This window comes from Desmodus rotundus, chromosome 4, assembly GCF_022682495.2.
Source record: "Desmodus rotundus isolate HL8 chromosome 4, HLdesRot8A.1, whole genome shotgun sequence".
NCBI classification, from domain to species: domain Eukaryota; kingdom Metazoa; phylum Chordata; class Mammalia; order Chiroptera; family Phyllostomidae; genus Desmodus; species Desmodus rotundus.
In genome coordinates this window covers 17,269,113-17,292,556 of record NC_071390.1, presented here as the reverse complement: position 1 = coordinate 17,292,556, position 23,444 = coordinate 17,269,113, and the positions used below count along the sequence as shown (strand labels likewise).

At 42.4% G+C, this 23,444-nt stretch overlaps 1 protein-coding gene across 3 annotated transcripts in view; it reads right to left on the bottom strand.

Annotated features, from left to right (window-relative positions):
- SORCS1 (sortilin related VPS10 domain containing receptor 1) overlaps window positions 1-23,444 on the bottom strand; it is a 480,154-nt gene that overhangs the window by 77,253 nt on the left and 379,457 nt on the right. For all 3 annotated transcript variants that reach the window (XM_053922501.1, XM_053922500.1, XM_053922502.2), the window contains exons 10-17: window positions 22,366-22,512; window positions 14,856-14,958; window positions 14,558-14,634; window positions 12,553-12,644; window positions 11,171-11,278; window positions 9,585-9,702; window positions 7,982-8,112; window positions 4,742-4,855 (exon numbers count right to left, since the gene is read on the bottom strand). In XM_053922501.1, coding sequence (XP_053778476.1) covers window positions 4,742-4,855; window positions 7,982-8,112; window positions 9,585-9,702; window positions 11,171-11,278; window positions 12,553-12,644; window positions 14,558-14,634; window positions 14,856-14,958; window positions 22,366-22,512 — 890 coding nt within the window. The remainder of the gene's footprint in view (window positions 1-4,741; window positions 4,856-7,981; window positions 8,113-9,584; window positions 9,703-11,170; window positions 11,279-12,552; window positions 12,645-14,557; window positions 14,635-14,855; window positions 14,959-22,365; window positions 22,513-23,444) is intronic.

Sequence of the window (23,444 nt, the reverse complement as noted above, 5' to 3'; positions counted from 1 at the left end):
GGCTTCCAGGCACTAACACCAAGGCTTGTTCTTGAGAAAAACGCACTGGTGGCCCTTTCACCCAGGTCATCTCTTGTTTCTTTTGACTAAAATCACCTTCCTCACCTTGTCAATTTGGGAAATGCTGCTTACTCTTCCTCTCAGCTTTGCCTTGTAAAATCCACTGACATTTGTATTTTAACGGAGACATGAGTCTCTAATGTGTAGGACTTGAAGGAGGTGTGCTAGCAGGGAGCTAGCGTTTAACCCTGGTGGGCAGAGATCTGGCAAAGCCTGGATCCACAGGTCTGAGGGGTAACCAGAGAGCTGGGGCGAATTTGCTTCACACATCCGCAGAAACACCTCCAGTTGCCAAAAGAGACTAATTACCGTATTTTTCAGACTATGAGACGCACCAGACTGTAAGATGTACCTAGGTTTTAGAGGAGGAAAATAGGAAAAAAATCCCCACTCCACTGCTGCCACCCCTGTTCCCTTGAGCCAGGTAAGCTACATTCAGACTATAAGACGCACACCCATTTTCCTCCCGAATTTGGGGGGGAATGTGCGTCTTATAGTCCAAAAAATACGGTATTGCTGCATGCTTTTAACAGCAATAATTATGGTGTGAGAATGTTAATTGCAGCATTGTTTATAGTGGCAGAAAATAGGACAGCAGCAAAATGTCCATAGAAAGGGGTGATTGAAAACCAGGGTGCTTGCTTTTTTCTTCTATTGGTTATGTTCCAGTTAAAGGTGAAATACCATAGAAGAAAAAAGCAAACAAAATATAGCCAGAGACACTGAAGTTAAGAACAATCTAACAATAGCAGGGGGCGGGCAGTGGGAAGAGGGGATTACAGGAACTACTATAAAGGACACATGGACAAAACCAAGGGGGAGGGTGGAGATGGGGGAGGGAGGGGCGTTCGGCTGGGGTGGGGTGGAGGGACGGGGAGAAAAGGCATACAACTGTAATTGAATAACAATAAAAATTTAAAAGAAAACCGGGGTGCTTTAGTCGCATTGGAATGAAAAGTAATTGGGTAGAAGGTAACCTCATATAATCTGACGTGGAAGGATGCAGAAGATATGTTTTTGAATGAAAAAGAAAAAAAAAAGAACAACATATCTAGTAGAGAATCACATATAAAAATAACCTCCCCGATTAATTCTGTGCATTTTTTTCCTGGCGTAATTATTCACTGGGAGATGAAAAGTGTTGGATAACACACATATCAGCCAGATCACAGTTGTGTGGAAAAGGAGGCAGGACTGGGGTGACGATCTAAATGGACTTTTAAACTATAGAAAAACTATGTCTACATTTCTTGTGCAAGGGAATATTTTTAAGTGAAAAGCTAAGTGCTTACTGGCAGCACCGTAGTGGCTATAATATTAAATACTGAATCTGTGTTTACGTGACGATAAATCAACACAGAGCTAAGTGGCATTGGGGGTCTGGGACTGGAGTGACATGAAGAACGGCGAAAGTTCTCTTTTAATTCCATGCACATTTTACCTCTCAGCAACTCCTGAAGTGGCTACAGACACTGTAAATGAGAAATCTATGGTATGAGGCCTTTTTTGAAGATAATTTCAGACCCGTGTCCCAGCTAAGGGTCCTCTCGTTCCTAGTGCAAATGCAGTGTGTTTAGACAACACACTGACCAGTGAGGTTACTATTGTCACCCCCCACACACACACACTAGCCCATCGGTCCCTATGTGGGTGGTCACTCCTTTACCTGGGAGCACCTTATACTTAAGAGCAGGGCATTTGCCACACCCACTGTGGCTGGTATTTACCACATGCTCTCTTTACAGAAGCTCATTCACTGATGCTGAGGCTTTTTTGCAAAATTTTGCATGGAATAGATGAAATCAGGAGCTATGGTTACTTAACAACTCTTTAGGGTCAGATGCTATCATGTAAAACCCACTCACATGAACAAACCTCTCAGAGTGAAGGTTGAGCCCTAGGAAGTGACGCTTGTGACTTTGTGATTAATAAACTCAACCACACTGACAAACATGTATATCCCTGGACACTGATCACCCATCGAATAGAACACCATAATGTAAGCATCTCTGATTCTCTGTTTTATGTACATCAGGATGTATTTGGATTTCGCACACTGAGTTTGCCTAAAGACTGGTGAAACCTATTTAGAGGCACCTTAAAAATGTTGGTGTGCCTGCACGAGTATGTATATATGTGTGTGTGTTCACTCTGCCCATCCTAGTGATTTGAGTAGCATCTGAAACAATTCAACAGACTCCTCTGTACTTCAGCCTCTTCTCTCCGATACCAAAGAGAGAGTAATATAACTTCCTTGACTGATTGAGGTAGTGAAACAAAAATCAATTTTGAAATTAGCTGTAGAGGTTTCCGATGCTGTTTACAAGGCCGGAACATTCTGGTACATGCAAGTAATAAAAGTTTAAGTTGTTTAAGCTATAACCTAGTTATAAAATTAAGTTTATATTACATCAGCCCCTTCAATTTTTTCCCCCATGGCATTAGATGCTGGAGACCCCAGTGACTCAATGTACAAATGTTCTGGGGTTTTTTTTTTTTGGTACTTTTCCTTGATTTTGCATTATGGATCAAAGAAATCACAACTTATTCCTTCATTCAAAGGTTCTAGGGATCCATAACATCAGAGAAAATGATATTTGAGGTACTTGTCTGTGCGTTTTCCCCCTTCCTTTTGAAGAGCAGCATATACAAGGTCTGGCAGAAGTAACGCCTGCCTGAGTGGGGTTGGCAGGCTAATAATATGGGTGTCATAATTTATAGTTTTAATTTGAACATTTCCACTAAAATTTCATAGGCTGTGCTTGAGTGTGATATTGTTGTGTTACAGAATTACAGGCTTATGATTTTGTAATAAAAGATTTTATAATAAAAACAGGTGTTATTTGTGCTGGACCCTGAATATTACTTTGGTAATCTTTTATTTAATTAAAAAAAAACCCCTTAATTTCTTTCCAGTACAGGGAAGCACATACTTGAAGCCCTGGCAGTCCTCAGCCCTGTACTGCAGATGGCATGAGAAATGAGAGGAGAAACTGTCAAGTATGACCAGCTTGCTGCTGAGATGCCTATCGCTCGCTCCCTCCTCCCACCCTCCCTCCCTCCCTCTCTCTCCTCCTGCCTTTCCCTCTCTTTTTAACTTTTTAATATTGAATTTCCAAATATACACAAATGTCATAAAATAATATAATACATCTCCATGACTCCATTAACATCTTCAAATATTACCGATACCTTTCCCCTTTTTACCATTTTAAAGAAAATCTCACACATTATGTATCTCTAAAAGATAAGGTTTATTTTTTCTTTGGCCTAACCAAACTACAATGATCATCCCTATGTATATAACTATATTTTGTTAATATAATATCATCAATGTAATATACTACTTAGATTTAGATGTAACCTAATGTCATCTGTGATGGTTAATTTCATTAACCATCAACTTGTCAACTTGAAAAGGCCATGGGATGTCCAGATATTTGGTCAGACATTATTTTGAGTGTTTCTGTGAGGGTGGTTTTGGGTGAGATTAACATTTAAATCAGTGGACTGAGGAAAGCAAATAGCTCACCCCAATGTGGATGGGCCTTATCCAATTTGGTGAAGGTCTGAATAGAGCAAAAAAGCTGATCTTCCCCAGAGTAAGAGAGAATTCTCCGTTCTGAAGGCCTTCAACTGAACACCCACTTCGTTTGCCTTCATGGGCAGGTGGAAGCATCAGCTCTTCCTGGGTTTTGAGCTTGCTGGCCTTCAGCCAGAAACCACAAGGTCAGCTCTCCTGGTTCTCTTGCCTTCGGACCAGGACTGGAAGCACACCATCGGTTCTCCTGGTTCTCTTGCTTGCCACTTACCCTGAACATCTTGGCGTGTGGACTTGCCCGCTGCCATAATTACGTGATCCAACTCCTCATAAAAAATAAATGAGTTATCTCTCTATGCATCTAATCTACCAGATATAAAAACATATCTCTCTGGAAAACCCTAATACATCACCTAATCACCAGTCCACATTTAATGTTCCCAAATGGCTAAAAAAAATGTCTTTTTGCAGATTGAATTAGAATCCAAATAAGTCACATGGGCTGTTTTCTAAGTCCATAAACATCGATCACACTTGCAGAGAAGTGATGGAATGTTTTCCCTTTTTTGTTAAATAATATTGGATAAACTCTACAACACATAACATTAAACCCAAAACTTTAGAATCTGATTCCAGGTTTATAAAGATCAGAATGCATGCCTTAGATGTGTCAAAATTGGACACAGAAAAGGAAACACATTCCTACTAAGACGAGTATACTGCGGTAAAGTCAGTGAGCTCCCTTTCTGACTCCAGGTTCCACACCAATAACCCAGGAAACGCGGACATGAAACATTTATTTGACCAGCCCCTCAAGGATGCAGTTAACGGTTCCCTTTAACCATTAGGTACCAGAAAAAAGACTTCTGAAATAGAGTACCAAACAATGAGACAATTTATATATTATCATTGTCATCTTCAAACCAACTTTATTTCTTTATTTACCACTGGGGTTTTATTCTCAGATGAAATTTGCACTATTAATGCAACTCTGTGCTTCATTACTAAAAAGAACAAAAGCAAATAAATTGCGCTGTAACAAGACAGGTCTGACCTTTGATCAGTGTAATTCCGTAAGTGTAACACATGCTGAAAAGCAGCAAGGGATGACCGGTCAAGGTCACTGCTTCAGACACTCACCCAGTACTGTTGAGGTAACTCTGTCCCAAGCTGCAATCTTTCGACAGAGAAGATGGATTGAACCAAAACGCTGGCAGGCACCGGCCATTGCTGTGTCGCTCATAACCATAGTCACTGTTGGGGAAAGAGCCAAGGGAAACCTTTCAGTAAGTGGCATCATTACTGAGCACAATTTCATCTTAGTCCACAGCCAACTTTGACTCTAGTCAATTAGTCAAAAAAGAGGTATTCACTGAATGGCTGCCTGTCCAAGAATGGATTTTTTCCCCATGCAATATCTAGTCACCCATGAAAATATCCCACAGAACCCATTTTCACAGATGCTAACTTGGAGGCCACGAGGATGCCTGTGTAGAGATGAAGGCTCCATGTCCAATTATTCCAAGTAAACATCCTGAAGCTGGGAGAATAGCTTATGTTCCCATGAGGAGGGTACACGATACTGAGTGTGGTTGGTCCAGACAAAGCTATATAATTAGTGCGCAGGCTACAGTGGAAGCTCAGCTGCCAGTGTAAAGTTTCACTGAAGAGTTTAGCAGACATGTGACATGGTCCTCATTACTGTTGATGTCTTTGGGGTGCTCTTCCAAGACATCTGGATCTCCCATGTACAGCCGAGCCCGGTCTGTCTGTGCACAAGCCATATGCTTCAAAGTCACAGAGGGAAAGGAAATGTCCTTCGGGGTGTCGTGAGCACTCCCCCAAGGAAAAATTCTGTCCTTGTCAGTTAGCGCTGCAAGTTAGGACTAAGTGCTTTAAATCTCCTCTCTAGTTCGGAAATAGTCAGAGCCTTTTCTCTCAGCCTCCTCTCATTCTTGTCTCCAGGGCCTCCCAGTAGCCTGCTCTTCTAGGCTTTTGGAAGACGAACGTGGGCACGGAGGATGACAGTGAATTGCACCTTGGCATCCCCCGCACAAAGTGCAGGCAGTGATCAGCAGACATTAGGATGCACGGGCCCATCTGTGTGTTGCAGGTGAGATGCTGGCACCCGAGGGTCCAGAAGGGAGAAATAGGCTCAGCTAAGGGGCCTGTCACCAGGCAGCTGGCACTTAAAATTCTGCACATACCAGCTGGATTTGGTGCTGGTTCAACACAGCATGGGTAGGAAGACTTCAGAGTTGATGTCTACAGGACCCCTAGTGTTCCTTTCACGGAATTACTTTACACATGCTGGAGAATGACAGGTAAGGTCACCTGGGGGACAGTCCAAGGGAGAGTCAAGGAAAGAGGGAACACTCAGTGACAGCCACTTTTCACTATACTACAGTCCAGTGGAATCAGTGAAGCTCTAGCTACTGGTAGAAGCTCAAAGAGGTCATGGTAAGCCTTCCAAAATATTTTCAGAAATTACGCAGTTGCAAAAATCCCCTTGGGGCAGAAAAGCATACAATGGCCTCCTTCACAATTCATTTCCCACTTCTCAGAATGCACTGTCGTTAATGGTAAGAGTAGCAGGCTCCGATCTCCAGTGAATACAAGAACTGGGCCAAGACTGAGCGTGTGAGAAGTGAGGGAGAGGAGAACCCTTACTGCTTTTCTCACCCCATGTTCCTTTCACTCTAAAGTAGCTTAAGATTGAAAAAGAAAAACAAAAGCGACAACAAAAGTCTAGCTTGTTTTGGAACCTCACAGAAAAAGATTCCCAAAGGGAGAAATATTTTCAGGTGAAATCAGGGAATTGGAACATCTCACCTCACTTTCCCCCCCTGGTTTTCTATAAGAGGATACATTTGCTCTCTGCACGAGAACGACTGTTTGGTAAGCTAACAGTTAAATCACAAAGATAAAATGTTGACTTCCTTTACAAACTCTCCTTGAACACAGTGGAGGAAGGAGAAGCATTCGGGCTTCAGAAAGAGGGATGTGATGGATGGGTTAAAAATCCCATGGACATTTCCCCTGTAAATGTATTTCAGGGTGTCAGTCCTACAGGGTAGGACAGGGATAAAGTATTTTTGTCAGTGTAATAATGTTGCACTAAGTAAAACATAAGTCATGGTTGGGGAGCTCCTGTAGAATCCCCTGTGAGCTCCAAGGTAATAAGCCCTGCTGCCCTCTGGCTGAGCCCAGGGGTCCAGCACTGGCTCTTGACAACCTGTCTGCTGACAAGATGGGGTTAGCCTTGGGTTATCAGTCTGAGCGCTGATGGTCAATTTTGCAAGGCCTGCCCAGCACTACTTGCTCAGACAACATCTTCAGAGGTGTCCCATGAGAGAAGATGTACTTTTTCTAAGATATGTGATGTGTGTGTACATAGTACCTCTCAGCCCAATCATTGATAATCTAATGATCAGAGATGTGACCAGTGATGGCTACACAGCTCAAAATAAATTGTTAAAGGAATGCCTTCAACGTTCGTGAAGGTAAGTTTCAATCATTTAACCCTGACCTACATATTTGGCAATTGCATTCTCTAAACTAAAAACCCATAAAGGACTATAAAAGAAAAAAATATGAGGGGCAAAAGGGAGCAGAAAATGAAACAGACATGATCAAGGGAATTCCCACCCTCAGTAATTTTCAACCTCACCTGAATCCTAAACACTGACCTAGACCAAAGCAAGGGCCTCATTGGCCCCATCAGTTAGCTTTCTGCTTACCAAATGCCCCAGGAAGCTCTCAATGGCATTTTGAGTTTATTTAACATCTAAACGCCTCAGTACTTTTCCAGTTAAACTAGCCTACTTCTGGTAAATAGGGGAGTCTTCTTTAACACGGGGATCACAGAGCCAAAGATTGGCAAGGCCACTGAATCCTTCCTTGCATCAAATTCAGAAATACCTTCTACAGCTCACAGAAGCAATAGTCAGCTAACCCCTGATTGGAAACTTCCGGAGATAGAAAATTTACTGACTAAGAAGGCCATTGTTCCACACCTGGGAACCAAAGATTCTAGAAAGTTTAACCTTGAGCACGAATGTGTTTGCTCTCTAAAACTTCCACTTATAGTTTTCATTGTTGCCATCTGAAGCCACTCAGGGTGGACCTGGTCTCCGTTTCTGTCCTGAGATCTACCACATAGATGAAGATAATTACCAACCATCTTCTAAACCCTCTTTAAGCCTAAAGAAACTCCTGGTTTTTCCATATGCATGTGTACAAGTACGCCATAATGTCTCCAATACGTGGCTTGTCACTTTGCCCTGTGTTTGTCACTATTATTCCAAATCTCAGCTTTTGTTAAGGCCCCCGTGGGCTTAATGCACTGAAGGGCTCCGTGGGGAAAGGGCACAAGCTCACCAGTCAAAATCGGCCTCTGTGCAGACACAGGGCTCAGATTCCATTGCTCCTGCATATTTTCCTTGCATACATTTCCGCTCGGATTTTCGCTTCTTGTATATCCTTTTTGCTCCCATGATGCATGCTTCCCCCTGGAAGGAGACAAGAATCTCATGCACTTGGGTACAACACTGGGAGCTTCACTGCTCCACCATCAGGCAGTTCATGGAGACGTCCCCAAACCTTAGTGTCATCTGGACTTTGGTGACCCTCCCTGTGCCTGACGGCTTTTGGGTTGATGCGTCTATGGACCTAGTATAGAACGGGACCCCTCAGGCAATCTGAAGAAGCACTGAGGGTGTGTCTAAACACGCCCTTAGCTCCTCAGGGGTCCAGCAAAGCTTTCCTTGGCAAGGTCGTAGGCACAGGTCTGTGAGGGACCTATAGATAACTAAGACTCAGCCCTAAAACAAGTGTATTGCCAACAAATCTGTGATAATTAAGTTCAATTCTCCTATAAGACAAGATTCAGATACTTGGTCATTTATGAGCATGTGGAAGGAAAGCATTGCTAAGAAATATAAAGATCCATTTTGCCCCAATTTATGATGCTTCTGCCCACACAACTTTAAACACTGATTTTATATCCATCTATCAGACAAGCAAGATAACTAAATTCAGTGTTTCTCTGCAAACTAAATAAAAGCTTTGAACATCACAATGCTTCTGCCTCCCAAAGGGAAAAATATCAGCCATGTAAATGAGGGATAATTGGCTGAGTCTCTGAACAGAGTGGGTGATTCAGCTGATGCAGCCCCCACTGTCAAACGGAGCTCTCTTTCCATGTCAGAACTGAGTTTCGTCTAAGACCCTGACCTGTCTTTCTTGAGCAAGCTCACTTTCAGCAGCTCCGTCCCACATCTGCCTGTATGTGTTTCACTTAGGCTAGGTTTGGGACAAACGATGTGCTGCTGTCTGAATACAGTGATGGCCCTGCAGCCAGAACCTCTGCCATGTAACTTGAGAGACCTGCAGGATGGCTTCTGGCTTGGGGATATCTAAGGAGCTAGGCTTTCACGCAATCATTTGGTTATGAGATGAGCAGCTGAGGGGCCAGGAGGAAGGGAAGTTTCCTACTGATAATTCTGCATTCTTGTACCAAGAGTATCTCGGAAGAGGTGAGAAGCACTACTTAATCCCAGGGAGTCACAGCAGTGGGAGAAAGGGCATTCTCAGCACTGCTCACAGAGCATCGTTTTGTTGTTTTAAGTCTCCGTTTGCATTGCCGGATCCTTTGCTCACCCCTGCCTCCACTCTGCCTCCGTACGATGTGCTCAGATAAATTATGTTTAGATCCCCGTGCTGAGTTGCTATTTCATTTTAAGTTGTTCGTCTAAGCCAAGCACATTTGAATTTTATCTCATTATATCTTAGTACAATAAAAACAGAAATTACTTCACAAGAAGCTGTAAAATGTGGAGTTTGTTCACTGCTGTGGAACACAGAACACTAGACAAGCATGTGGGCTGAGAGAGCCCCAATTCCCACACTTGAATGACTCGCTCTCCCCCGACACACCCCGTGCCTCTTGCTCAGCACTCAGCCTCTGCTCTCTTCCTCCTACCTGGCTGTGCAGCTGCCAAGGTCTGTAGTCCTCCTCCGCACACCGTCTATCGAAAATGGACTTGTAGTCCACTTTCACCAGCTGCCATTCCGAGCGGTGGCTGAAGTGTCCGAACACTCTACAGAGTCCATAAGGATAAAAATAATCGCAATAATAACAATGCCAGTGGTTGTAACAGCAGCTAGCACTTGCTGAGTTTTTACTATACGCTTAGCATAATGCTAAGCACATCAATGCATTGATCATATCATTTAATCCTCAAAACACATTTATGAAGAGGATTCCTGTTATTGGCCCCACGTTACATATGGGCAACTTGAGGCTCAAAGAATTCTGTTAATTGCAAAAACCAATGTCAAATCACTAAAGAATGGGTAGAGTCAGAACCCAGGGTGTTTGACTTAAAAGCCTACTTCTATATATTGTACCACTGAATGGTTAACAAAAAAAATCAGTCATCGATAATGGAGAACACAATCACAAATACTGCATTCTGCATGGTCCAACATTATACTTCTAGGTTCTCTAGCTACTGTGCATGGTTTCCATGGTTTCCATGCTATTTTATTTTCCCACCAGTCACCAAGGAAAGTGGGCAGCAGGGCCAAGTGGTTATGACTGTTTCCTACACTCTGCGTTCTACTCTCCTTACTGAAAAAGACTCAGATATTTAATGAGGTGTCCAAATCCCTAACTGTAGATAAGGATAAAAACCACAAAGCAGCCTTTTCAGTCAGCTTTTTTTATTTGTGTTTTGTAAATATAAAAATTAAATGCAGACAAATTATGAAATCAACTGCTAATCTAGCTGTGCTTACCATGGCCCAAATTGTAGCTATTAGGCATATTAAACATCTGTTGATCTTTTCTATCATTAAGAAAAGAAAAAACACAGGAGGGAAGACAAATTTTGAAAATGTACCAACTATTCACTTTGATTTTTTAGATTTCCATGGATGACAGGATTAACTACTTTAATACCTTCCCTCCGTTTTCCATGTCTAATTGTCTAGGGGAAGGAAAAAGCACAATTTCATATTTTGCATTCAAAGCCGATGTTTCGAACCCCATAGGCAGGCAAGTCATTAATCAAGTCTTTCACAAATTAATGATCATCTCTTTCCAGACAAGAATGAGAGCAAATGCAATTTCACAAGAACAGATTGTTCTCAGGGTTTCCCTAATTTGCCTCACAATTGGGTTAGGGAAAGAGCCAGGGAAAAGCAAGAGCCTGTGTGGGGTTTTGCGCAAGCTCTGTGTTCTGCCTTAAAGTGAAACCCTTCTTACATGCCTGTGATTTTCTACATATTGAGTTTGCTTCTTATTAAAGTTTTAAATGTATAGCTTTATTTTCTATGGAAATAATCTCTTCTAATTTCCCCCAGGCCATTCGGTAGAGGAAGAAAGAAGCCAAGAAAAATGGCCACTGATATTTTTCTTTCCTCTTTGCTGGGGAATCGTGAAATCAGATGTAGTGGCTTTGCTGGAAACTCCAAACCGAACAGTAGCAGAGTGAACACACTTAGCCATGAAACATGTTTCTGGATGAATAATAACACTAGAAGGCATCATTGATTTCCACTTACGTCATGATTAGAGTCTCTTCCCCAGGCTCACCCAGAACCCCATCCACAAAAAGTGGAATAGATGTGAAACTGTATTTGCTCCAAGATCTCCCTTCATCAAAACTCAACCTAATGACAGAAAAAAATAACAGTCATCACATCACAGAAGGAAAAAATAATCCTTTCAAAGGAAAGATACCATCAACCAGGAGAGCATACATTTTAAAAGTACCTAAGGCACTGTCAAAATAAGCCTTGAATAAATGTTCTTAATTTCATCAGAAGATAGAAATACAGTTAGCCACACAATTTGGGACCCAGGTGTGTTATAACATTGATAAGGGGAAAGCTGCATGAAATGAGAATAATAATGAGCCTTTAACAGAATTTGGTTTGAAAGTTTGATATTTTATTAGATCTTAGATCTCAGTGTGACTCTCTCCAAAATCACACTCTAGCAGCAAGCCTTACAGGTGATTCTGAAGAGCAATGACTTCAGGGGACCTACTTAGATGGACTTGAACTAGCCACCTCCAAGTGATTAGAGACTTAGCAGAATCCCACTTACACTCTCATAAATCCTGGTTGACTCGCGGAGTGAAGGGATGGGTACAGAAGGACAGACTCTAGAGCGCAAGAAGAGAGAAGCCTGCAACTCCGAGGGTCACAGGGGATGTCTCCTCTGCTCTACCCTTCTCTGTGGATGCATTTACCCAGGCTAGCCTCAGTTTCTCTTATTTCTGCAGCTTTCCTTCTGGTCACCAAAGTAACTAACAGTGGAGGGAAAAGCAGGCTTTTGATTTTGAATAAGCTTGCATGTGGAGAGAATAATTTTCAAAAACACACATGAAGGGAGTCTATTAGAAACCCATCCGGAAGTTAGGCCTTGCATGTCTATCTGTGGAAGATCGACAGGTAGAGTTGCTTAATGACATCCCCAAAGCAGGAAACTAAGGAAGTACGATCAGGAGCAGAAGTGTCGCGATCTCTGTGCAGAACACATACACTCCAGGGGTGTTATCTGGGAAAGTTGACTGTAAGAAGTTAAGCCACTCAGAGATTACACCATTCTACCCACCAGATGGTTCTGCAAGAACAAGGCTCTGGGGCAGACATCGTCACGTTTAAAAACTATAATGCAATTCCTCTTTCAGGGGCAGAATTTATTCTCATTTTCTCTCTCTCCCTTCCCCTCCACCCCTCCCTCCCTCCCTCCTTCTCTCACAATCCCCTTTCCTCCTCATGTAGGTAACAATCTTATTTTAATACAGCAAAGGTATAAACGATGCTCTAGCAGACCTTGACATTTTACAGCAAATGTGGCCAAATCTGATTGCCTGACTGCTAGTCTTAGCAGTGAGGAACCATCGGGTGCGTGATGCGCGGGCAACAGGTGCCTTTACCAGAGATGCCGGATTGGGAGAGACGTGTGCTTCATAGCAACCAGGACTCCGCCTTGATCCAGATACAGCACGCTGTGCTCTTCTTCAAAGATCTGGAAGTGGAGACAACATCCACATGGACACACATCCACGGCCCCGCACACCCAGAGTTCAGAGAATTCGTCTTCCGATGAGGAGAAAAAAAATCCCTCCTGTGCCTGACTGAGGTTTCCCCAAATCCTTGGGAAGACACAGTTGTGATCAATGCCTCCCAAGGTGGGCTACAGGTACCACTGGAGTTGCAGAAAAATTTCAGTGCAGCACAAACCAAATTTAAAGAATTAATAGTATTTATGTTTGTATTCCTGTCTTTTTTGTGGCATGTTCTATTGATTCCCATTTATAATGATGTCAGAATACTGGAGAACCGTCATATTGGGTAACATTTGAAGACAAAAGAAACCTTAAAGATACTTTACTCCCATGTTCTCATGGTTACAGATGAGGCCACTAACGTTTAGAGATGTGGGGACTTGCCTGAGGCCATGTATGTAGTGACTGATGGAGCTGTGGCTTGCAGCGGTCCAGGGACCCTTCCAGATACAGTGATTTCAAAATGTCTAAGTACTCTAGAAAAAGGTGTTTTTGTTCAATGAAACGATTCTCTAGCAAGTCATAGAGAAGCTCTGATCCAAATGGAACCATCCTCTTTGAGTATATGCATCATTCATTGGATCTTTCTCCAAATGTGGAGAAACAACATGAAATTAAGTGGAGACAGGATGGAAACAGTTTCTAAGTCGCCTGTGTATACGATGCACACTGCTTTCTCATGGTCACATTGTCAGTGCAGCCTCCTCTGTGGTTACACTATAGGCCTGTGTAATGCCTTTTCCCCTTGTTTACTTCTTATACTCAAGATATATCCTATCCCCGGACTATAGAAGCAGAGACTTCTTTTGCTTTGTTTGGGGTGGTGGAAGGAAAAAACAAACAAACAAACAAACAGAATTCTGGCTCTCTAACTATTCTCCAGAGGAAGCTTCCATAATCCATGTTCTTAAATACCTCTGAGCTCAATAGCCCTGAGGCTTTTTGGCAAATTTCTTCCTTGCCCTGCCCTTCTCGATACACATGTATCCCACTGAGGACTTACGGGGGGTCTGGGACTAGGAAATAGCAATTGGACCAGAGCATGGAGATCTCTGTCTAAAATGTAGAGCAGACTATTCTCATTGCTGGGTGATTACCTGCACATTAGATTTCAATTTACGTGCACGTTATTGTATGATAATTAAATGTCAGTGGGTTATTAAAACATATTTATTGAAGGGTAACAACCATGCATTAGGCACATATCGTGTTATGATTGCTAAACCTCATTAAATGCCTGTTTTATAAGCTATGGGTCTCTAATTTTCATTCAGAAGAAAGAGAGGAAGCATTTAAGCTAAACACATTCATTTAAAGTGATTCCATTTCTACTCTCCCCAGCATATGCACCGTGATGGTTATTACTCTGTCATTTGCACATGAGATTTAAACATCTCAGAACACCACCTGGGTAATGGCTATTCCTATATCGCTGCATTGCTCTCTCTTCTGACTTGAAGGCAAGGGGAATTTATGGAGATAACTCAGCATTAGGTACATAATCTACCCCTCAGGTGCCATGTTCCCTGTGTGATAAACTCTTCGGGATTCTGTTTTTCTTTTATGGTAAAAATTCAGTCAGATCTCTTTTGGTTTCATTGTCATTTATAAACTTTATTACATATAGGCTCTGAATATGGGTCATTTTTATTGAACGGCAAAAGAAAAAAATCAAATTGCAGAAAGATTTGCTCACCCCAAAGACTTATTTCAGATTAGATAAATGCATGGGTAAGCTTTAGGATTTATATGTAGTTAAATAAGTGATTATGTGTAGTAGAGTAAGTTCCCAGAATTGAATCCAGTTCAATTCTGAGTGGGCCATTTTAATGTCATTTAAACTTTGGCAACTTGACCCGGAATACTTTCTTACCTGCCTCCAAGTGTTCCCTGCGTCTGAAGAGACAAACATGCTGATGTCGCTGTCGGACAATTCAGCACCTATGTTCCCTAGAAAGAGCACATCGCCATTAGTGAAAGGGACCTTCTGCACATGCTGACCACGAGCTATGCTGGCAGTTGGCATTGCTTGGGATTGCTTTAGACTGCAGACATGTCTGAGCAGAGTTTTTCAGCATACTTGCTTCAGGGTCAATGGTTCCAGGGCCATTCAAAATTATCTCTAGGTTAAAGATTATCTTGTTGACTTCCAAGCAGAGACACCAGCTTACCTGATGCCACTATGATGCTGGGGGCTGTATCTCGACTGGCAATGATCCCTGATGTGTAGGGGTTCTCAGAGACCTTCAGGTGAAGGTGTAGTGAGCAATAAGGCTGAGAAGAGGAAAAATAAGTGTCACAAAGCACACAATCTAAACAGTCGTTTCAATCTCATGTTCTGAGCATCTATCCAATCATCAAACCATCCCATCTATCCTTGTCTTCACGGACGCTTCCATTCACCCATCTTTGATGTCATAAATATCTGGTCTGGTGTAAACTAAGCGTAAGACAGCTGCCAAGCTGGTGAAGGAGGGCATCTTCATTGTCTGCCTAACTGACTGCCTGAATTGCATTTGGGCACTCACCAAACATGTTAGCAACTTTATCTGCAGAAGAGTAGGTGTAGCTTATGAAAGAGTTCCATCAACTCAAATTTGGTTTGACTCTCATGGAGTATAGAATTTAAGATCTTTCTAATGATTAACACACAGAGAAGTATTTTAACAGCCATAAGATCAGTATGGACAAAATATGAGATTCTAGAGGGTGACCAGATGATGTCCAACTTTGGATCAGGGAAGGCTTCAAGGAGAAAACGGTGCCTTAGGCAAAGATGGGTAGGTTATGAACCGTAGATGAGATGTCGAGGAGGGTAAAGGACATTTCAGGCCTGAGTAATACAAATAAGAAAGACAAAAAGCAGAAGAGTTCAGTTATGATACAGTATGTAGTCAATAAGACTGAGGAGGACAAATGGGATATGAAGTCAGGAAAGAAGGTTTGGTGAGCCTGAGGAGCTTCAAAGAAGTCAGCTGGCTTCTCTTAGCCCCTTTGTATTTGAGACCTTGGTCTCAGTTGTCCAGAAGAAGCTGTATGACATGTGACACTGTCCAAACATCCACCAAATAATTGACAATGCCTGTGTCAGGTTATTACCAGGATCAGTATTATTCAATAGAAAAAGTCATACTTGTAGGCAAAATGTACTAGTAATAGCAATTTCAATGAAATTTTAAGGGATTTGTTTATTTGTGTGTGAAATCTTGATCAAATTTTCTGATGAATATATCAACAGTTTTCAAAAACATGATAAATCTTATACGAGTTCCATTTAAAATGTTCTTGTACCAAGTTGTCAAAAACTACACATTTGTGTCTGAACCCACATTTCTTTTCATTGCTCAGAAGATTGCTTTCTAATCTTATCGACTTGAGTTTTTGGAATCACCAATGTATCTCCGTTATTACTTTTAGTCTGCTCTGTAAGTCTCAACCAACAGATATTCAGAGAGCTAGAGATGCAGTGATTAAATTTATATAAGAGAGAGTAAAATGACAAACTAAAAATGAAGCTCAGGAATAAAAGCAGCCCAAATACTGGCAAAATAAAACGGTGAATCCCAATAGGGTCTTTTCCTCACTGCCACCAGAGAGAGCAACCTCTCAAGGAATAATGATGGCAAATATATTATTGCTTTTCCATGAACATTTCATATAAAGCTTTCAAAAAAGGAATTTTTACTTTATAATGTTCCAAAAGGGTAAAGAAGACTGCCCTCTATAAGAAGAAACAGACCCAAACACTCGGCTTCCTTTCATGCGAGAAGACGACTAGAATGGGTACGCTATGCTGTAGAGGTCCCAGGACAGCCCTGCATGGTTCTCAGAGGCTAACACAGGACAAAGCAGGGGGTCAAACCGTTTCTGCATGGAGGTCTTCCTGACAGCTGCACCTGATTAGGGTCTCCCCTTCTGTGATCTACAACAGCTTATTTCACTATGCACGGTCCTGTATTACCTACCCAAGGTATGTGTGGTTTCATTCCCTAAAAGATGTGCTCTACAAATAAAGAGAAAATCTCAAGTACTACTTTGCATCTTCTGTATAACTTAGCCTCGAATCCAAAAAGACAGCCGATCAAAGTTTGAAATAACAAGCAATGCTTTCATGTTAGGAAATGAAAGACAGGGCTGTTTCACTCAGAACAATGCCAGCAGTACATGGGCTTATTTGCAAGCCACAGAGTAATGTGAGTATCTCTGTGGCATTGGAATTGTATCACTCCTTGGGAATTATGTGTAGACATATGGGTTGAATGGAGGACCTTTGTACCACCAAAACGCCAGGGCATTCTTGGACAAGGGAGCAACCCAGCTTGCAATTTTGACCTGCCACTTGCCACAAACTTCATCTCTCAACAGTCTGGAAGACTGTGAAACTCAGTTGCCACCTGACTCAAGGGTTATTTGATATGGGAACACGCCGTTACAAAGGTAAGAGGCATTTCCAATTGACTATCTCAGCACTGCTTGGTTGCTATGGCTTTCAAAGCCCAGGATAAGTTAATCTGAGAAGAAAAGACACCAGTTCATGCAATAGCAGGAACATTAGAAATGATCTTTTTGGTACACTTTTTCCTCCATGCTCACATTCATAGTACTGGATTGCCCCCAGCTGGTACAAGGAGAATATTCTGTGGCTTGACATTTTTTTTTCAAGGAAGTTATATAATCTATCTACATCAATGTTTGATGAAAAACAATGTTAAGTGATTCATCTTCACTTTTTCTCACTTAAACTTTTGTACCTGACCAGTTTTAAACATTTATCAAGGTTCAGTCACCAAAACTTAGTAGAGAGGTTTATTATAACAGCGGTCAAGCCACAGCAAAGTCCTGAAGGACAGAACACAAGCTTTGCAATTCTTCTCTCTTTTTTGCCCAGGAAGGGGGCACTCTGTCCACTTCTCTCTTCCTTCCTGTCTGCCTTCCAGCCTTCTTTTCTTCCATTACCAACCATGTACTGACTGAGCATCTTTCTAGACTTATCTCCAGTTCAGTACAAAGTCCTGCTTGTCCCAAAGGCACTTCTCTATTTTATTCTTATTTTTCCACAGTTGGAAAATATAGAACTGTACACTGGAACCATCATGACCGATGAGGGACCAGCATACCTGTTTGGAAGCTGGCCTTTATATGTCCTTATATAGTCACAAGGGATGGAATATCATCAATCAGTCAATTATAGAAGCAACTGCATCCTTAGCCTTCACTCTTTTCAGGGTTGGACACAGAGTTTGAGGACCTGATGCAAAAGAAGGACTCTACCCAGAAACAGTGCGCGAAGGCCAAGCGCACATAGGCTTTCGTATCAATTCCAGGGAGGACACAGATCCCTGCAGTCTATGGTGGACTTCCAGGTCCCAATGTCCTTTCTTTTGCCTTATTCTTTTATTTCTTTTTTTAACCAATAAAATCCTTTGGCCATTGAAAGCATTCAGTTTTATTGATCCATTTACAAGCCACAGTCTTCCCAGCACTGTGAATGGCCAATAGAGAATTACTAAATGATAGAAGACATTTCCCCACCTTGGTATAAATGAACTAAAAAACTGTTAGACTGCTTGAGGGTCAACCAACTTCTCATTTCACTTCCTCTCCCCGCCCCCCCCCCCCGACCTCTGTGTGAATAGCCAGCCTTTAGCTCTCATCTTCATGGTACCATTACACATAGGAATCCCAATCTGAGTATTGTCCTAAAAGCACAGATCAGAGGTTTCAGAAATGATAAAGTAGCAGGTAAATTCCCAAGTAATAGCCCCCAAACGCACCCCCTCTGCACACGTTTTGTCTGACCCTGAGCTGGAGCTCTGAATCCACAGATCTTCGGCGAAGGGTCAATGGCAGAGAAGAGGGTGGCCCCTGGACCGACTGGCTGGGTATGGGGCATTCAGCCCCACTCTGGTCCAGCACAGAGTGCATAGCCAAGTGTGCAAAGGAGTGGAAAACAGAGTCAAGAATTTCCCGGGGTAACTGGCTGCTTAGCTCCAGCAGAAAAAGGCCAACTGAATCCATAAAGAAATCACAGCCTCTCTCCATGAAACACTGCACTTCCCCTAAGGGCCCAAGGATTTGTCACAGGCTCAGCTCACATCTTGCTTCTTGACAGCCCAAGCCTAAGTCTTTGGAGGCAGGTGGACTGGGACCTGTAATGCCCCATCTAATTGTACAATGCTGTCTTCAGAGGAAAGAAATTCCAGTTATACTCCAGGCAATCAGTATGAAAGTCCTAAAAATACGGTCCCAAATTACCCTGGATGTCTTATTTCTACAGAATACATTTACCAGGAACATTCCTTTTGGGGCCATAATTCTGAACTTGTCCCACATTTGTAACAGCCCTGCTGGAAAATCTCTTTTCTAATCACTAGGCTGTGCTTTTGGTGACAGTGTCACTTTCCAAGTACTCACCATTTAAAATCACTTTTTATCTCCTCTCTGCCACCAGCTCCCAAGCCGAGAGAAGATTTTTAACAGAAATCTGGGTCTCCTGTAGCTCAAAGATTTTCTTTCTTATTTTTTTGCTTTTGGCAGATTTTTATACAGTGGTTTTGGGCTCTCCTTCCTACTCCCTTTGTCATTTCCCCTCCTCACCTTGCTCCCTGTTTTGTAAAACTCAGATTGAAACCCCATTAAACAACAGGGTTAATGAGGTAGGTAGGCCCAAAGACTCCCAGGTATTGTACATCCACATCCTATTAATTCATCTTTGTCTTAATGAGCTCACTGATATGGTTGACTTCAGGGTCCACTTGAGCCCAGGTGCTTCAGGAGGTGGCTATTATGACAAACCCTTCAGTATGACTGTCAGTGGCAAGGAAAGGCTTCCACTGACGTCCGACTGTAAAACTCAAACAACCCCTGTCAATGGAGTGCCTGCTTCAAATGAACGGAACACCCGCAACGACAACACCTGTGTCCAGCAACTTCACTGTGACAAGTACGATTCTTGAGCTGATTGTTTGGAGTGGCCACAAAGGGAGCCACAGTTCCTCTGCCTAGGAAGCTCTCGTGTTATGTTAGCAGGGGACACGGACAAATGCATGGGCTGATTTCAAAGGATGAAAAGGGTCACGAATAAAAAGGAGCTGGGACCACCACAACTTCAGAAACAGTTCCAGTGAGCTCTCTGAATTAAGGTAATTGGTCAAGGATCTGAATTTTAGGAAGCAGCCAGACTAGGAAAAGGGCATTCATGTCAAATGCAAAGAGCCTAAGACAGAAGTGAGCACGGTAACTTAATGGTTTGGAAACACCATCCTCCCCCTCTGTGGTTTATATGTAAAAAAAGGGCGAGAGGTTGAAGACCAGGCAGAAGAAGTACACAGAGGCCAGACCACATGGGACCTTGCAGACTATGGTAGAGCATTTGGAGTTTATTTGACCCAAATTAGTCATGGAAGGTTTAAGTAAGAGAGAGGCGTGATCTGAATTTTTCAAGCTCAAGTTGATGCCATTCATACAAAATTTTAGAAAAAGGAACCTGATAGTAAAGGGAAGCAAGTTAGTGTTGTCTAGGATCAGAGGTTTGGATAGTGATTGCAAAGTGGATTGAAGAACATTTTGGACATGATGAAAAATTTTTTTTGACTGTGGTAGTGGTTACATGAATATAGACATTTGTCAAGATTCATCAAACTACACTGTTCAAATGGGCACGTTTTATGTTTGTATGTTTTACCTCAATAATGTTGGGTTTAAACAAAACAAAGGTCGCACTGGCTGCTGTGTGGAGAAGACACTGCCAGGTCTTCTCCAGGAGGAGCAGTTGGGAGCCTGTCACTGCAGGGAAAGTGAGAAATGGTGGTGGCTTGTACAGGATGGTCCCAGGATTTAGACTTTGGAGGCACCACACTAAGCCCTCCTAACACTGGGCTGGTGTTGGAGCAGGGAAAACCTGGCCAAGTGCTCTGTGAAGAGGCATTTCTAGGGGCTTATTTATGGTGCTGAGAGAACCCAGGGAAGTCTCTTTACAGGATATGGCTAATTCTCTCATGACATTTAACCTCCAAAGCGCACAAAAGGATGGAGGACCATGCTAAGGCAATGGTGCATGCCAGATACCTAGGGAAAAATATCATGGTGTGCTCCAACTCCAAGTAAACTAGGAAGATAAACTAGATAAACTAGGAAGGTGGCCAAGTTTTTTTTAAAAAAGGCTACAGAACGATACGTTGCATAGAGAAGGTATTCGGTAATAACATACATTTCCTTTCTCTGCCATTGGCTTTGTGCACTCACTCTAACAACTGGCTTTCCCCGGTGAGTTGCCAGTAATAAGGATAGAAGCTGAGTGGGAGGCTGAATTGCAGACAGTTTCCCTGATGCACTGTGACAACTGTGATATCCTCTGCAACTAATAAGGTCAAGCTATGGCTGCTGGCATCGTCTCGGGTAGGAGGGTGACCCGCTCATAGCTGTTTGAGATGAACCTGCAAAGTGACTGTTCAGACTTCATGGGACAGAAGCAAGCGAGCTGAGTATGGATAATATTCAAGTCAGAATTTCATGATGACTGTGAATCCTGATATAGATACACACACTCCAAGCCCTTCCTAAAACCATGTGGTCTTTCTTCCATCCTAACATACTGGCCTATCCCTTTTGTGAATATAAATACACCTGCTGCATTGTTTTTAAAGAAATCAGCATTTAATTATACTTTGTTTTGCAATTAAATCTCTTCCTCCCCTCCTCTTCATTCACTCCATATCCATTCATGTGTGAAGTATAGGGCAGATACCAGAACCACTGGGAAGAATAAGATGTAACCCTATAATCTTTCATTTATTAATCTACTCTCTTTCAAGTACACTGCAAACTCCTTGAAGGCAAAACCCATTTTTAAGCCCTCTCTCAGACACAAACATATAATTGAGTATATAAATAAGTTCATGCTGATCTACTTATTCCCCAGATGTTAGATAATTAAAAGACAGCCGTACTTTAAAGCAGGGGTCAACAAACATTTTTTAGAAGAACCAGATAATAAATTATCTTAGGCTTGGTGGACCATATGGTCCCTGACATGACTATGCGGTTCAGCCAAAGAAGCCACAGACAATATACGAATGAATAATCATGACTGTTTTGCAGTAGTTGTAGTTAGAAAAGCAAGTGGCGGGCCATAGTTGCTCCACAGGCCACTGTTCACCCACACTGGCTTTATATAATGGGACATATGGATAAAACATACCATAAAGAGTACCAACCAAAGTTTCAACCAGTAGTTCTTACCCTTGTTTGAGGCATGAAGTCCTCTGAAAATATGGATAAACATCTACTTTAGAAAACACAACTACACAGTTCAATTCTACAGCTGGATGTGTGAGTCATTTGATCTGCAACAGGTTATTCATAGGAAGTTAAAGACGTATCTGCCCGCCATGATGGAAACTGTTCTAGTCTCCCTTAAACTACACTGTGAGGTCCTCCTCAGAATTTGGGTCACAGCTGAACGTCCTTGGACGTGAGCAAGAAACTCTGCGTTTCTCTTCTCTGGTCCATGACAAAAGGCGGTACTGTGACTCTTTGACACGCTGCCTCAATGCCCTTCCCTGTCCCCTTTTGTTCAGCCACTAAGTGAGGGGCCCTGGAAGCATTTCCATCTGCCTGTTTTGACACCGGGTTCTCCAGCCCTCGCTGTCCGGGGCATTCTGTCCCAGTCTGAGGACTCACCAGTAAGCAGTGCACGGGATCCCCTCTCAAGTCCGTGTCTGGTGCCTGTAGCAAACGCCAGTCTCTGCCTTTGTTATAGGTGATGAATGTCTTCACTTGGTTGTCAATCTTCTTGTTAGCCAAGAACATTCCCTTTATCCCTGCTACCTGGGAAAAATGGACATGGCTGAAAAATACATCAATTTGAGAAGGGATATATTTGTTTACTTAAAAACAAAAGCAGATTGTTAAATTCAGCTGTAAGCACTTGTCTTAGAGGAAAGAGAGGGTGAGAGGATGGGGCGGGGGGATGATGATTAAGTATAATGACTCTCTGGGGGGTGGGAAAGCAGTAGATCTGTGCCCGTATGGTATGGGGGGGAATAATGCAAGTTTGATAGACAATTCTTAGTTCCCTTAAGGTAGGCTGGTAGTAGTTTGCTGTTGCCTAGAGATAAACTTTGGTGCTTTCAATTTTGTTGGTTGGTAAATTATTAACACATAGAGGCTACTTTTATTTTATGTTAGGTATGGCACCCACAGTCTTAAATACTTTATTTCATTTAACCCTGGTAACAGTCCTCTTGGATAAGTACCAATTATTCTCTTTTACAGATGAGGAAACTGAGGCTCACCCAGGTTAACCGACTTGCCTAACTAAGGTCACACAGCCGAGGGAAACACTGGGCACACACCACAGTAAGTGGCTGACCTGGGATTTGAACACTCAACTCTGTCTTCACAGCTCAATAATTCAGGGTTGTCCAACCATTCAGCAACTCTGCACCATACTGGAAGAAGAAGAGTTGTCTTGGGCTACATGTTAAATACACTGTGACACATAATCATGAAAAAATCTCATGATGTTTTAAGTAAATTTATGATTTTGTGTTGGGCTGCATTCACAGCCGCCCTGGGCACACGTGGCCCATGGGTGCAGGTGGGACACCCTTTAAATCACAGTGCTATCTAGATTCCTGGGCATTGAAAGAGGTCAGTTAAAGCTTCTGATCCAATTACTACCAATTTTTCTTTCTTTCTTTCTTTTTTCTGTAAAAGATTGGTCTATTAAGCCACCAAAATACACTGAACAAAAGAGA